General features: G+C 40.0%; 1 protein-coding gene across 1 annotated transcript; it reads right to left on the reverse strand.

Moving 5' to 3' along the window:
- Position 1: 1 nt before the first annotated feature.
- On the reverse strand, positions 2 to 14,601 carry dbt (dihydrolipoamide branched chain transacylase E2). The gene is made up of 11 exons (XM_015339299.2): positions 14,493 to 14,601; positions 13,637 to 13,763; positions 13,437 to 13,512; positions 10,425 to 10,606; positions 9,212 to 9,339; positions 6,848 to 7,091; positions 6,396 to 6,562; positions 4,684 to 4,761; positions 3,546 to 3,737; positions 3,264 to 3,335; positions 2 to 1,187 (listed from the first exon to the last, which is right to left on the reverse strand). Exons 1-11 carry the CDS (start codon positions 14,541 to 14,543, stop codon positions 1,020 to 1,022), a joined length of 1,485 nt encoding a protein of 494 aa, XP_015194785.1. The 5' UTR covers positions 14,544 to 14,601; the 3' UTR covers positions 2 to 1,019.
- Positions 14,602 to 15,725: the final 1,124 nt, after the last annotated feature.

Genomic DNA, 15,725 nt, shown 5'->3' on the forward strand with positions numbered 1-15,725 from the left:
ATCACCCACACAACATCCGTTTATTAAAACCATTCTCTTAGGCTAACACCAGCAAACATTGCTTTGTTAGGAGAAATGGAACTGTAGTCTTTAAATATTAGAAGCTCTGTAAGTGTCTCTGTACGCAGCATAACCTTGCTCCCTTTTAAAACATAAAACACCCTTTATTACCCAATAATCTAGATACTAAATGCACTGTTGATCAGATTTTCCTTCAAACACACTGACCTATCCTGACATGGACAGTCACAGAGAATTCAAGATTTATCTACAGTACAACACTGTTCAGTAACACCCAGAAGCACCTTCAGAGTGGGAAGAGGTGATTACAAAACCACAGAGAAGCAGAGCTGTTACAGGAAGTGATATACTATTGCCCTGACAATCTACAGCCTTAAAATCAGTCAGCTCCAAACTCACTCCTTCAGGCCCACAAGGCTAGCTGGTTTTTGTTCAATCTGTGCTCTTAGCTATAGTATCTTTGAAACAATTTGACCTTTTTCACAGATACATGGCAGGTGATGAAACAGAGAGACCTAAAAATTCTGGCAGTCTTCAGCCTTGGCACACCCGAGTTGAAGTACATAGGATGAACCAGTTTTAAAAGGGATTACTCTGCCATGGCACACTTCACTGACAGAACGAAAATCAGCATTTAAAAAACAGCCTTGTACTTAAAACAGCCCTTTGAAGGTATTAGGATCTAATAAACAGATCAGGTAGAAGCTCTGTATTTCTAATGTCAATTTACAATTGTCATAGTGGAGCAGTTTTATAACCACCTCATTCTTTTAGGCTGTGCACTTTCTAAACATGAACATGCAGCAGACTGCTGTTACACTTTAGTCCATGAAATGAGGAGGTTACTGTTCCTTTCAGTGTACTTGTGCTCTGTGGTCCATAACTACAAGAGAATAGCGGGGGAATTAACGTAGCATATGTACTGTAGCAACCATGTCAGTTACACCATCACTACACTGACAGAGGAGGATTCAGAACAAAGGAGGCTCTGTTCTGGTTCACTTCAGGTCCATGAGCATAGAAGCTGGATTTTCCAAGTAGGACTTCCAGAGATTGGAGAAGCGGCACATTGTGGCTCCATCGATGATCCTATGATCAGCTGACCAGCTCACATTCATGATGTGGGCTTTCACCACCTCCCCTTGGGCACTGAACCTGGGCAGGATCTGAACACAAGCACAGACAAGACAACAACAGGTCACACCACAATGACAAAACCACAATCCAAAGATTTCAAACACTCTTCCTGTTCACAGATGAACTAAACACATTCATATTGGGTGTAGCTCATCCTTAACCTTTGTAGCTCCTTTTAGTACAAATCATTCCTTATCATGACTCTGAACATTTATGATGCCACCATATTGACTTGTACTGTATAAACTTCAACTATAAATATATTGAACTGTATTCTTCTTGTGTATCTACTGTCGTGTTGGCCTTGTGGGATCTCTGTCTCTCCTGGTCCAGAGAAGGTTTTCCAAAACTTGGGGATACAATCACAGGCCAGAATGGCTAAAAATATGTTTGCATTTATAGAATTAACTGTTTGTTGAACAACAAGAACTTCTGCTTACATATGGGTTCTATCCAGTCACAACAAGCTCAGTCTACATGGCACTAAAACAACTGGATTTGGCAAACTGCTGAATACATACTCTAGCCCTACGGTTCTCAAACTATGGTACTATGGAGTGCCCCCAGGTGGTACATCAGATGACCGCAGAAAATTGTTGTATGTGCTGAAAAATTGGGACAGGTTTGCATATTTACTACTTTAATAAAAGTAGTTTATGTGTCAAATACGCAGCCTACATACTACGATACAGCGCACGCTAATACTTGAGTGGACACCATAGCTACTTTGATACTCTATACCACTGTATAGGAATGTGTGCTACGAACATAAGTAGGCAATTGTATTTTAAAAAGTTATCTCCAGCAAATAGGGAGGTAGGAGAATGTGCATGGTTTTAGAACACTGGCAATCTTGTGAACACATAAAAGCATGATGGATAACAGAAAAATATTTAAGGACTGTACTAGGTTAATTTGAGAAAAATACACTCTGTGTTTCGCTCCCATGCGCATGAAATAAAGATTTCTTTTAACTTCTGAGATGGACTCCTGAAACGGAAACAGGAAAATGCAAGTTTGCGGATTGTAAGAACTTTGTTTACCATTGACAAAAGAGCATACACGTATTATGTGTGGAGAAAAAGCTGCTAAATAGCTCAACCTGCTGCCCCCTTCGAACGACACAGTCACTCGTAGAATTATTGATATAGCAGATGTCAAAAGTACACTGATAGAGCGCATTAAGATGAACAGATGCTTTTCACTGCAATTAGATGAGTCTGTAGATGCCTTTGATTTGGCCAATTTGCTTGTTTACGTTAGATACGAGTTTGAGGGTATGTCCCATCAGGACTTTCTGTTCTGTAAGCCACTACCAACAAGAACTACAGGAGAGCACATATTTCAGCTTCTGAATGAATTTATCGAAGAGAATGGCACAGAATGGATAAAATGCGTCATAGTTTGTACAGACGGTGCTAGAGCGATGACAAGTCAACACAGCGGTGTAGTTGCAGGAATTAGAGAGTTTGCTCCAGATATGAAGTGGACGCATTGCAGTATCCACCGCAAGGCCTTTAACATCAAGAAAATGCCTGATTTTAAATCTGTTAGACTATTTTGTGAATTATATCAAGGCTCGACCAATGAATTCACATCTGTTTTGCTTGACTAAACAGGCTCACCGCTCTCACTGAAATGGTGCTTTTTAATTGTTTTTCCTGTTGTCATTCTGTAAAGCGCTTTGAGAAGCCACTTTAAAGGTGCTATATCAAATAAAGTTGATTATTATATTTATTATACATGTGTGTGAGTGTGTCTGCACCACTCATGTTGGTCATTGAGATTTTCTGGGGTTCCTATAAGAAGGTGACTTGTAGGTGGTACTTGGATGCTTTGGTTTGATCTGAGGAGATCACAAGAAAAACATTAGTATAAAAAGGCATTCAATATAACTTGAAAAACTACACTTGTCACAGTTTATGTGATTTTCAGCAGTCAATTAAACATCTTTTGAACAAAGGCGCTCCATATCAGACAAGTGACCTGTTTCACATCGGTTACAGGAATGAAGAAAAGCTACATTACATCCACGAGAACTGGACATTTTCTCCTCTGTACTGTGTGCATTTCACTGTTCACTGAGGAGTTAGCTGTGTACAAACCTGTATCGTTCCTAGAGCCCCAATCGCCACCTCAGGGGGCAGGATGACTGGCTTGGCATATGTTCCTCCAATCTGGAAAACAAGACAAAGGACATAGTGATAACTACTCACAGCCTTAATGTAACATAACTACGCTGTAATGAGTACAATCATATCTTAAGTGAATAAATAGAGAACAATGCTGATATAGAGGAAGTGAAAAGTATCATGATTGCCTATTTTACACATTTTAATGAAACATCTTTGCTTTCATTGAACGGATCAAACACACAGGACACTTACTGATCCAATGTTGGAGAGGGTGAAGGTTCCCCCGGTCAGGTCACTAGCCCCCAGCTGGCCTGTGGCCCCCAGCGTCTGCAGGCGGTTCAATTCAGCAGCGATATCATAGATGCTCAGAACCTGCACATTCTTCACATTGGGCACAATAAGGCCTTGTTGTGTGTCCATGGCCAGGCCAATGTTGTGAGCTGCCTAACCCCCCCAAACAAGAAAAAAAGCAGTCAAACATTCTGTATTTCTCATCCACTCCAGCTCAGTCCAGTTCCTCCTGAGCTCACAGTTGCAGTTTTATCTTACTATATATAATAAATATTTTTTTTCACATTTGTGGAGCAATTTAGAAAAGGACCTACTACTGAAGTGCTGCCTCCACCTGCAGTGAATATTCATTATATGTAGTGAATATACTAGGACCACTGTTCTTCCTCATTTATTTCAGTGATCTAGAGTCTCCTAAAGTTAGTATACTAGTCAAGTTGGCCAATGATACCTAATTAGGAGGACTGGTAAACGCTGAAGCAGGAAATACAATTAAAAAGGGGTAAAATGTGGGTAAACACCTAGCAGATTATGTTAATTTAGACGAAATGCAGGGTAATGCATGTAGGTAGTAAAAATGAAATATAAATACAAAACGTAAAATGCCAAGATAGAAGAGGATGCTTATGAAAAATACTTAGGTGTTAAGGATGACACATCACTTACATCTAATAGATAATATGAGGAGGCACTAAAAAAGTAAAGATCTATAATTAAAGGTGTAGTTTTAAAAAAGATACTGCTGCTCTGACATCAATTCAGAGAAAAACACCCAGATAGCTTTTGGGGTTTAAGAGGACTTCCTTTACTGATGGGCTGAACAAACTGAACTTTTAAAACAGAGAAGAATTTGAGGGGAAATAAGTCAAGTACAGTTACCAAAATCCTCTCAGGCACTGACAAAGTCAACACAGGTGATTACTAAAAATGAACAGAGGTACACAAATCAGATTTAATCAGCAGCTCCAGTACACAGCAGACCAGGTGGAGAAGTGAAAAGACTGCTCTGCCAGTTAAGGGAAAATGTTGGGCAGGCCATACTGAGTATGACCCGAGTGGAATTTAGCCTGGACAAAGAGATTGACACCCCTACACTTACCTTGTAAGTGATGTTTTGACAATTGTCATCCACTGAGGCATTGAGGATGGGGAAGTGGAGTAATCCCAGAGATGCTGCCTGATAGAAAAGAAGACAGTGAATCACAGGAAACCATGGAAACTGTAATCTGGGCTTCTGGCCTAAAGTGATTTCACGAGCCCGATTATTTTCAAGTCTTGTACAGCCTGACAAAGTCTGAATGGGAATCTGATCAGACATCTCTGAGAAGTACTGCCAAAATTTTCACATGCTAAGCCTGAAGAAAAAATCTTAAATCTACTGTCAGCATAATATAGTAACATTTATTTACAAACACAGGTTAATTAATGCAGAGTTTGTCTTTTTTCCACATGAATCCACATTTAAGATGCACTACAGACAGTTATGGCAATGGCACAGAGGGTTATAGGATGTGATTTACCATCAATCCGTGAGATCCACACCATCAGCTGTCGCAATAAAGCCCAATCCATCATTCAGGATCCCAACCATCCCGGCCACAAACCGTTCTCCCCCCTGCACTCTGGCAAGCAGTACCGCACTATTAAAGCAAGGACCACTAAACTCAAGAACAGCTTCTATCCCACTGCAGTATGCATCCGCAACAGCTATCTGTAGTGCCTCAATACTCATCTGCACTACACACGTTTTGCATGGTTTACCATGTTTTGTTTTGTCACTACTACATATTTATTGTTCCATAACATTTATCGTTCCTGCTGTCTACATTTTGTGGTATTGTCTGTTACACTGTGTATGACCCGAAAGATCAATACGATTAAGAATTCCAGTGTATGTGTACATATGACAATAAACTATTCTACTACTACTCTAATCACACCAAATATTTGTTCTACTTACAGTATTAAAAAACTATTTTCAGTAGCTGTTATAAGCTACTGTAAAGCAGTAAGGCACTTTAAGAAAATGTATTTGTAACTTTACCCTTTTTAAAACTATTTTAAATGCAAAAATGATTGAAAACACTAGAACATACTTCTTATAATATGTCCACAACTAAAAAGCACACATCAGAAATTCCAGATTGTGTCCTTCTATTCTTACATCTACTAAGTGGAAAGTCAGGATGTTCTAATGTTCAGGAGAGGAATTTACAGCTATGATGTGACTGACTGGTTTCTCCTGCAAAGGTAAATGTACAGGTAACCAAGCCTTGTGTTTCATTTCCAGGCAAAAAGTATAAACTGCATGTAAGTAAAAGTATACAATCTAGAAAAAAAAACATTAATACTGATTACACTACTACGAATGTTACACAACAATAATCACATTAATAAGGATTCTATAGAGCTCCTGATATCTGTTGACATGTAATATGTGCTAATAAATTAAAAGTGAGGCTTCTTTAAAACGAAGCTGTGTATCAGAATTGAATAAAAAAATCAAACATATACCTTTTGCAATCTAAGTTTCTCAAGATGCAATGAAAAGCACTGAGACAGTGAAATGAATCTTATCTGTTGGGATCAAATTTCCTTTCCCTCCTAAACTGAGAACAGGAGGTACTTCTTTAAATGAAGAGCTGTTGGGGTAAGAGACAAGCTACCCCAGCCATGTTATTAAAGCCAAGACCCTGCCTTCTGTAAAGAAACAGTTGGATGAGGTCCTTGGATTAATTAGCTACTGACTATCAAATAAGTTAGATGGGCTGACGGAGTAAACCTGCTGGGGGTCCCAGCTATTTCCGTTACCTTGATAAAGAAGGGCATGTAGCTGAGCTTCACCCCACGCGACTCTGACACAGCCTTCAGCTCCAACCGCAACTTTACCAGCTGGCTCAGGTCCACCTCATCGCAATAACCAAAGTGGGGGATCTTCAAGGCAGCAGTCATGGTTTTCACCATTGCTTTATGAAAACCTGCAACACAGACAATGTATACATTTGGGACAGACATGCACAGGGCTCTTTAATCATTTACAGTTACATTACATACAAAAGAACAGCCTTCAGCTGAGCCACATTCTCAACTGGGGACTGGAAGTGTGCATTCAGCATGTTTCTGTGGTTTGAAGATCTTCAGAATAGCAGAAACACATTTCAGCGAAGGCATTGGCCAGACAGCTGATGATGAATGTAATAACTGGCCTAGTGCGGCCTGCAGCCCCTCTGTTCAGGCGGAATGAGACTGCCTATAGGACTGACCTTTGAGGGGCTCTGTGCGATCCTTGCCTGTGAACACAGGCTTTGGGGACACCTGTTGGCGCACACTGGGTGTGGTGTCTTTGGGCCTGGTGGGAGCAGCCTGTGGTTTGGGTGGAGGTGGAATGATTTCAGGGGAAGGGGACAGAGGCAAGATAGCACCAGTCTGCTTGGACAGGTAGTTAAGGATGTCTTCTTTCAGGATGCGGCCATCCTTCCCTGTACCCACCACTTCACTCAGCTTGATCTGAGGAAGAAACAAACCAGGACATTTGAAAATCTGACGAAGTCCTCATCCACCCCTCTTTCACCTAAGACTGCCACTGGGCTGCAGGAAGACTCAGCTTTTCTTACCAACAAACTGCACAGATTCAAACTCATGAACTCTTCTTCTTTCTCAGAGCCTTACATGCTTAGAAATCACACTTTAACACACAGAATATAAACACTCAGAAATCATTTCAAATAGTTTAAAATTATTCACATTTCATCTACTCTTTCTGCAGGGTCCCAAGTCATCTCTATGAAGAAAAGATAACTGAAACACACATCTGCACAGGGACCTTTTCGCTGCACAGACCCAAACATATTTTACATTTTATTCATATTAATCTCATGATCACAAATACAAATCAAAGATGGTAAAGGTTTGATTTTGCTGTGCCAATACTTTTGTAGCACATTGTACACTACATTAATTATAATCAAGTCTCTTTTGACAACCTGTAAAGAAGTCTCACAGGAATGCTCAGCATGCGGCTCCTGCACAATGAGAAGCTGTTTGTGACATTTCCCTGTGGTGGGAGGAGCCAGCCAGGGTAAAAAAACACTGCTTCCATGAAGAGCATTCCAGGGCTTATTCCCTGGCTCCTCCTAGGAACTTGGGATCCTGCTGCTCGATGGGAGCAGTTCAAAAGCCACCCTACCCCCGGGCACCCATAGCAACAGAGCTGGCACGCTAAATATTGAGCCCCTCTTGTGCTTAATTAGCCTTGCAGAGGAGTGTCATCTGTCACAGCTACGCCCACTGTTGCTGACTAACAGTTGTGCGTCTTATAACCCTTTGCCTCAAAACTACACTGCAGCCGCCCTCCTCTCAGAGAGAAACAGACTGGCCCTTAGCTGAGCTGTACATTCCCTCCATTCACCAGCAGCAGGGTTGGTGGGCCGTACTTCTGCAAGACTTCTCCAAGCTAACAGTAAGAGGTCCAGCAGATCACTAACAAGAACCACCCATTTCAACAAGTGTTAAGAGAAAAACAAGCACTCACTTCATTTTCTTCTCAGTGCAGGAAGACCATATCCTTCACCAAGAATAAAAAGAGCTACTAAAGTCTACTAAATGCTTGCATGACCACAAATATTAAAGCTGCACAAACTGACAATCGAAATGGTCTCCTTAGGAGAGAATAGACAGATAAAACAAAACTGTGCAAACTGAATCACATGGCAAGAGGGTAAGATTGTTCTTCACATGAAAATCTTCATGCTTGTATGTCTTAACCACAACATTTTTTAATCAAAGATTAAAGGGGAAATGCACTTCCAGATTCTCAGACTGGTTATTAAATCTCAGTAACAAAATAAATTAACGGACAATTTCGCAACATTTTTCAAATTCGGAATTAAGCACAAAATCGTGAACTTTGTGAGAGTACTGGATAGTCACCATATTGTCGGAAACCCCTGGTCATGCCACGGGCAAGGGCAAGAGTTTGTACAAATTTTGACATGAATTTTGGCCCTTCTTGCTCATTAGTCACTGTAATGACTAATGTAATGTAATGTACAAGTTGTGCAACAGACATTTCACCGCAGAACTGTTCCAAGTGATCTGCACGCAGAATTAACAAGCAAGCAGTATTTGTAGGAAAAACTGTCTTGAAGTCAAGAGCAATATTACTGTTGGATTAACAGAGAGATATTCACAATCCTACTTATTTACAATGTTTCTTGCCTCGTTCTGAATCGCAGAATAAAGCGCTATACATACCTGGAAATGTAGCTTATTTTTTCAAGTAAATTGGAGTTTTGCATGTTACTATGTACATTTTACTTTCATTGTGGTTTGAAATGCACACCTTAATGCCGATTCTTTTTAACCCCTGAAATATTAAAATAGCACTACAGCTCCACTTTAAACTGTAGTCCATTTTTGGCACCTGACTTCATAATTAGAATAAACCCAGTATTAAAAACAGATAAATCACTACCCAAACACACCATATTGCATGTAAACCATGTACATATTTGTCTTTGTAGAAATCCAAACTTGTATAATTCTGCAATTATTTGGTACAAAACTAAAAATCAGTGGTCTCACAGTAATGTCACGTAACCCCGTGGTGTCTCGTGCTGTTGGCCTACATTGTTTTCCATGGCAAGGCGCCGCACTGCAGGGGTGGCCTGGGTCTTCTGGCCCTTGATTTCCTGGTGTGTGTGTTCGTCATGAGACACTGCTGGGGCCTCCACTACATCCTCCTCCAGAGCTCCTTCTGCAATGGCAGGGAGACAGAGAGGGAGATGGGGAGATAAACAGGTAAGGTTTAGATAGAGAAAGGGGGAGAGAGCGTGCGTCAACTTGCCTAGAAACAAGACATTCTTTTTGTCACTTGGCTGCACTGACTCCAAATAAAACTGGACAGTAAGGGTTCCAGATCTGAGCAGTGCAGAGGTGAAAGTGGTGTAGCTGAGGGGTTACAAACTTCACATTCAGGCAAACCCCACTCAGACAGACATCTGAGGCCGGAATGAAACCCAAGAACCTGAAGATGTATTTGGCTTCCACACCACACACTGTCCCCTGTTCCATCCCCTTCCTTCATTTACTGAACCATAACAGACACCCACAGGGGGCACCCAGAGGAATTTATACAACATTTGAAGTCTCATTCCGATCCAGATTTCGTTTCGATTTAGAATGCCAGGAGACATCTGAACAAAAAAGCCAAGCCCGACTCTCGAATTAACATTAATTACAGATGGAGTGACTGTGGAAGAACTTCAGCAACTGTTTTCAATAAATCACCATTCAATAAACTCTATTGCTCTATTCAATAAAGCTTCCAGGAGATGCAGAGACAACAGATTTCATATTTTATGTTTGGAACTGAGTGTTAACTCACCTGAAGTGAGTTGAATACAAGTACTTATAAGAGATAAGATAAGATCACTTAATTAGCTCTATACAAATTCTTGCATTAGGCATTTTTCTTTTCACATACCACAGCTTGCTCTCCATGAGAAACACAGACAGGGAGAGAAGGCTGGGGTCAGAGCGCAGGGTCAGCTATTTATACGGTGCTCCTGGAGCAGCTGGGGTTAAGGGCCTTGATCAGGGGCCCAACAGAGTAGGATTCCTCTACCGGCCGTGGGATTTGAACAGGCAACCTTCCAGCCACAAGCACAGATCCTTAGCCACAGGGCCACCACTTGCTTCTGAGCCCTGCAACTCTCCTTCTGTCTTTTCTAACCTTGTTTAATCTTTGATACCTCTGCCGACATTGTAAACTGGTGTTATTAATACCTGTTCAAATATTACTACTCCCTTCAGAAAACAAGACCAGCTGGTCACTCCTACCCTTCACATCCTGTGTTTCGATGTCCACCAGTGGCTTGCCAACATGGGCAATGGAGTCCACATCATAGTAGAGTTTCCGAATGACGCCATCGTAGCGACTGGTGATGGTGACAGAGGCCTTGTCACTCTGGACTTCACATATGCTGTCGAACTGAGATACCGTGTCACCCTCTTTGACGTACCTGCAGGGAGACAAATGGGAGTTGCTCCATTGTTCCTTCATTAAGTATGACCCATGAACCCATAAAACACTGTTGACACAAATGTGCCATTTACATCTTTTCTGGACCTCAAATATCCCTAGCAGTTATTTTAAAACAGGTGACTTTATGACATAATATAACAATGACATTGATATATATATGACTTTCTGATAAGTCACTGTTATTTTATAGGTTTTGATGAGCAGTGCAGCTCTCAAATGCATGCTCTACATTCACGAACATAAACTGTTTTAAATAATAGTCTGTGTTTGTGACTTGCAAAGCTAGAGATCTGTAAAATGTTTTATTTTGACCCAGCACTTCAATGAAAATATGTACATTTCTGCCAGTTGTCCAACGTTATTATTTTAATTGATTTTGAATATATAACTAAGTAAAAAAACATGCATTCTGCTTTTAACATGAAAAAAGTCCATCTCTGAATAACAGAAATTCAGAGAGCATGGTCTTATATAGCAGCTATATCAGCCTGCAACTCATAACTAGCAACTAAAAATCCCAGGCCATTTCTCAAAAAGAGCAGGGCACCCTGGCCAAATTTCCCCCTGGCCTTTACCAAACATGGTCTACTAATAATCCCCATCTATTAATTGCCTTCATTATTCTGTTCTCCTCCACAATGACACCTGATGTGTGGTGAGCAAATTGGCGCACTTTATCATCCAGGTGGGACCTACACATTGGTGATGTTGGAGGAGAGTCACCATTACCCATTAATCTCTTTGAGAAGGGTGTCCAGAAAAGTGCTATATGTGTAAGGATTAATAATCATATAATTGCCTCCTCAAATTATTCCAAAACAGTGATAGCCTTGGAAAATACTAATAATGAAGCATACATTTCAGAGAAAACAGAATGTATTTTAATAAAGGGTGGCCTGGGGAGTCAATGTGTATTGACAGTCAGTAATACATTTACATTACTGATCACAGCGCCATCTGGTGACTGTTTATATTATGGCTTCATAATGCTTCCACTGTCAACTACATCTCTAGCTCTTAAGGGAATGCTCCCTTATGAAGATTTTATACATATATATGAAGATTTGCAAAGTCTTTATTTCAACAGAATAAAAACATTACTAACATTTCAAACTCAATATTCATAAGATTATGAAAGTGCAAGCCAAGGCTTCAGCCAAGGCCTCCTCTGTGAGTGAAAATTGGACACAATTGGCTTAAAGGGGAACTGCAACGCTAATTTTACATTTTGGGGTTATAATGAACCGCCAATAATGAGGGCATTTCAAACCACAATAAAACTACCAAGTGCATGGCAACAATATCCAATTTACATAAGAAAAGAGATGACGTTTTACTGTAAGGGAGCACTCCTAAACTACTGATGTGCTGTCTCTGGGTTACATGGTGTGGCCTAGGGGCTGGCTTTCACCACTAAGATAGAAACAGAACAATAGTTCTGTACAATACTAAACAATACTAAAACAGAAACAGAACAATAGTAAAAACAACAGTGCAAAGGTATACCTCTTGTGTGTGAGAACTGTTTTGGGGTTCTTTACTTTTCTTGTCGTGAAGTGTACTAATTTAAAAGAACATCCCTAGATATTAGAATAACCCACAATCACCGACCCCGGATCACTATGCTCCTGATTTAGAGGCAAGCAAGCTCCATTTGATGTCCTTGTACTGTTAATGTTTTAAGCACTGTGACTTAGTTATACAATGTTTTTTAACCTTGCCAGATCCCAAAATACAGGTAGGAGGTAGCTCCCTCATGATTCACAATGTACACCTGCTATGGATTCTGCACACATAAAAACATCTTCAAGAAGGGCCTTGAGTACAGTGGTTTTGGACAATTGTTGGTTTGGAAATTAACCCTACAACCTCACCAGGAGCCAGAGCTCAATCCCATTTAGGGGCACCTATCTGTGTGGTGTTTGTATGCTCTCATGCTCATTTGGGCTTTTGCCTAAGTGCAATGTGATTGGCTACTATATATAACCAGTTCAGGGGCAATTCAAGGAGTATTAACTCGGAAGCGACTTCCATGCCAGTGCTAACCAGGCCTAGGCTTTCTTAACTGCTAAGAGTTGATAAGATATAAACTGGGATTAATCTTTGAGGCAGGCCCCTTGAAGCATCTATCTTTTCTTACTAGTATACACCAAGCCAGGGGAGTGGAAATATCAACATGAATGCCCACATACAAGCCAACTGTTAATATCTAGATGATAAGGAACAAGTCATAGGTTTATTCCATGCTGAAAAAAAGAAGAAAGAAAACACAACGTTTCGGCCGAGGAGCCTTCATCAGGTGTCACATGGCCAAACTTGTTCCTTTGCAGCCTACGCATGCTGACGTAGCTACCCACCTGAATATCTAGATGATGCCAATGTTAAAATATTAAAAACACTGCCTGGCACAAACCATTCAACTCAACTAATGCTGATTTTACATGCCTCACAAACTCTCCGACGCTCATTTAAGAAGCATCTAATTAGTGCAGCATTCAATAATTCTGAGACAGTCACAGATGTAACGTCACCCCCAAAAAAATTAGATGGTGTACAACTGTGCCACAGCAGAGGAGCCAAAACAGCAGCACTCATCACACCAACACAAGACCCACAACATTCAGGTTAAAAGGGCTCAAAAATTGCTGTGTATAAGATAAGTGAAATTAATAAACACACGATTTCCAACAGATAATTGCTTAATACAGGTAATTACATGAATAACTGTTGCTGCTTAAATCAGGAAAGAAAAAATGCTATTTAGAGGCTGCTGCAAACAGTTGCAAGACAAAGAAAGATCCACCTACCATTCCTTGACGGTGACCTCTGTAATACCTTCTCCTATATCTGACAGCTTAAACTGTACAATTGGTCCAGAAACAACTGCACAAGGGGAAGATAAGAGAATGAAATCTCTCAATAAAACACATATTAATATGAAAAAAAATGTACAAGAAGACTAAATTTAACGCCTATATAAACAACAGCAAATTTAAACGGTACTTACCACTGCAGGTTCTGAAGTACCGGTGCTGCGTGCTGACAGCGACCGAGAGGTGAGGCAACTTGTATTTGTACTCTGGTCTAACAGACTGAAATTTTGAACAGCAAGATCTGTACTGGTGTGCACACCGCTGGAAAACAAACATTAGAATTATACATGCAAACATTTAAGACATTTGTATTGTGGTCTGAAACCAGTGGGTGCACCAGTAAGTTATCAGCTGAAGAACTGGTCATACTTCTTCATACTTCTGGGCAGTGCCCAGCGTGACCGCCAAGGACATTTATAGATAGATACTTTATTGATCCCGTGAGGGAAATTGCAGAATTATAACTGGGCCTTTGGCATTTTACGTCCAATAACAGCTCAACAGCAATTCAAATTTTAAAATCGGACCACGGGACTAGTCAAGGGTACCAAAATCAAAGTAATTTCCGTGTTCGGTATTATCATGCACACGTAAACCGGGAGAAACCTTATTACAGGAGACAGTCAATGTTTTAGTTTTTTTGTCGAAAAAAGTTGTTTGAAAACACTTAAGGATGATATAACCTCCTTTACTGGATACCTGGTAAGTGTTGAAAACATTTTTTTCAACGAGTCTTACGAGACATGTCTTTACGTGTTCAAGAAACATTAATGAGATTTGTGCTTTTTGATACTGAAAAAGCAGATAAGGGAGCACAGCTGAGATATCTCCGCTGCAATTGGTTCTGTCCAGCTTAGGTGACTGAGCGCTACTCCAGCATTATTAACCAGTATGCAACTGCTGATAGAGACTCGGCTTGTCTGCCTAAGAAAGAAACAGACACGCAACCTGCCCACTATTAAAAATGGCTAAAGTCGAATGCAACCTTACCAAGTTTCTCATAAACCTGAATGAGGCTCTCATCGTTGTCACCGCCGCCATTTTTACCCCCAAACCCGAGGCTCTCTCGGAACTGACGACTAGTATCACGCCCCTCTGCAAGGGCCAACCAAAAAGCACGTTTCAGGGGCCGGGGCTTGCGACGGCACTCGATTGAAGTAGGAGGGTGGTCATGTTGGTGAAGGAAACCCTTGAAAATACACTACATCGTTTTAGAACAAGATGTTTCAATGACTCAGTGACTCACGTGGTACCATTTTATATACTGTTCTCATGTCAAGTAAGATTACATAAATTATTGTTGAGGATTATTGATTTACATGCTCTCAATGAGTAGAGATGCCATTTTTGAAACACTCAGGAATGTAAAACTACCACCGCCTGTATGTTACAAATTCAGATAAGATTATCACTGTCATTATATAAAGTTACCTTAAAATCACATCTGTCCTGGATTTCATCTTGTAAATTTGCATTATATTATAATTCATATCTGAATTTGGTGGGCTATACCTTCCCCTAACACTTTGCCCTTGAAATTATATTTTAAAAGTAAATACTGAGAGGACACTGCTGTTGTACTGTTGAGGAAGGTACTTTACTTAGATTGCTTCACTAAAAATCCCAGCTGTATACATTTTGTGTCAAATCCAAATAAAATGTAATTAAATTAACATATTTACACATCATCCTCATGATAATGCCTTCTATAGTTATATAGAGGGTATTGCAGCCACTCCATATATCAAAACTATATCAAAACCCACAAGAACTAATTTAGATTTTTGCATGAAATATCGGCCACCCCACCAGAAACAAATACTATTGCTCTGGAAAAATTTAAAAGGAATAGTATCTAGGCTAATTCATTTTCCCAAAGACATGTTATATTGAGACAATAAAGGAACTGAGCCTTTTTAGTCTTGAAAAGGAAAACTGCAGTGAGACTTTATATACTGTAAATATCAATCCTGAAAGATATTGACAAAATCAACTCAGAGAAGTGTCTTCTCATTTTTAAGCTCTCTTATGTTTATATTTCTAGTTTTGATATATTAAAGTACTAATTGAGGATTGTTATTAACTCTAGTGGTAGATCATAAAAATCTAAAAAAAAGGTTTTTTAGAGGACCTCTATGAAAAGCTTTTAATTTCTATTGTAGCTTCTGATTTTTCTGAATATAAATGTTGTATTTCTACAAGTTCTGAAATTTGATTTAAACT

Source organism: Lepisosteus oculatus, chromosome 9, assembly GCF_040954835.1.
Source record: "Lepisosteus oculatus isolate fLepOcu1 chromosome 9, fLepOcu1.hap2, whole genome shotgun sequence".
NCBI lineage: Eukaryota > Metazoa > Chordata > Actinopteri > Semionotiformes > Lepisosteidae > Lepisosteus > Lepisosteus oculatus.

Excerpts from the sequence above, each read along its gene's own strand:
- dbt (XM_015339299.2), bottom strand. The coding sequence starts at position 14,543 with ATGGCGGCGGTGACAACGATGAGAGCCTCATTCAGGTTTATGAGAAAC. Across the intron at positions 7,092-9,211 it reads GCCTTGCCATGGAAAACAAT|ATCAAGCTGAGTGAAGTGGT; the intron begins GTAGGCCAACAG and ends TTTCTTCCTCAG. Across the intron at positions 4,762-6,395 it reads ACATGCCCTTCTTTATCAAG|GCAGCATCTCTGGGATTACT; the intron begins GTAACGGAAATA and ends CTTTTCTATCAG.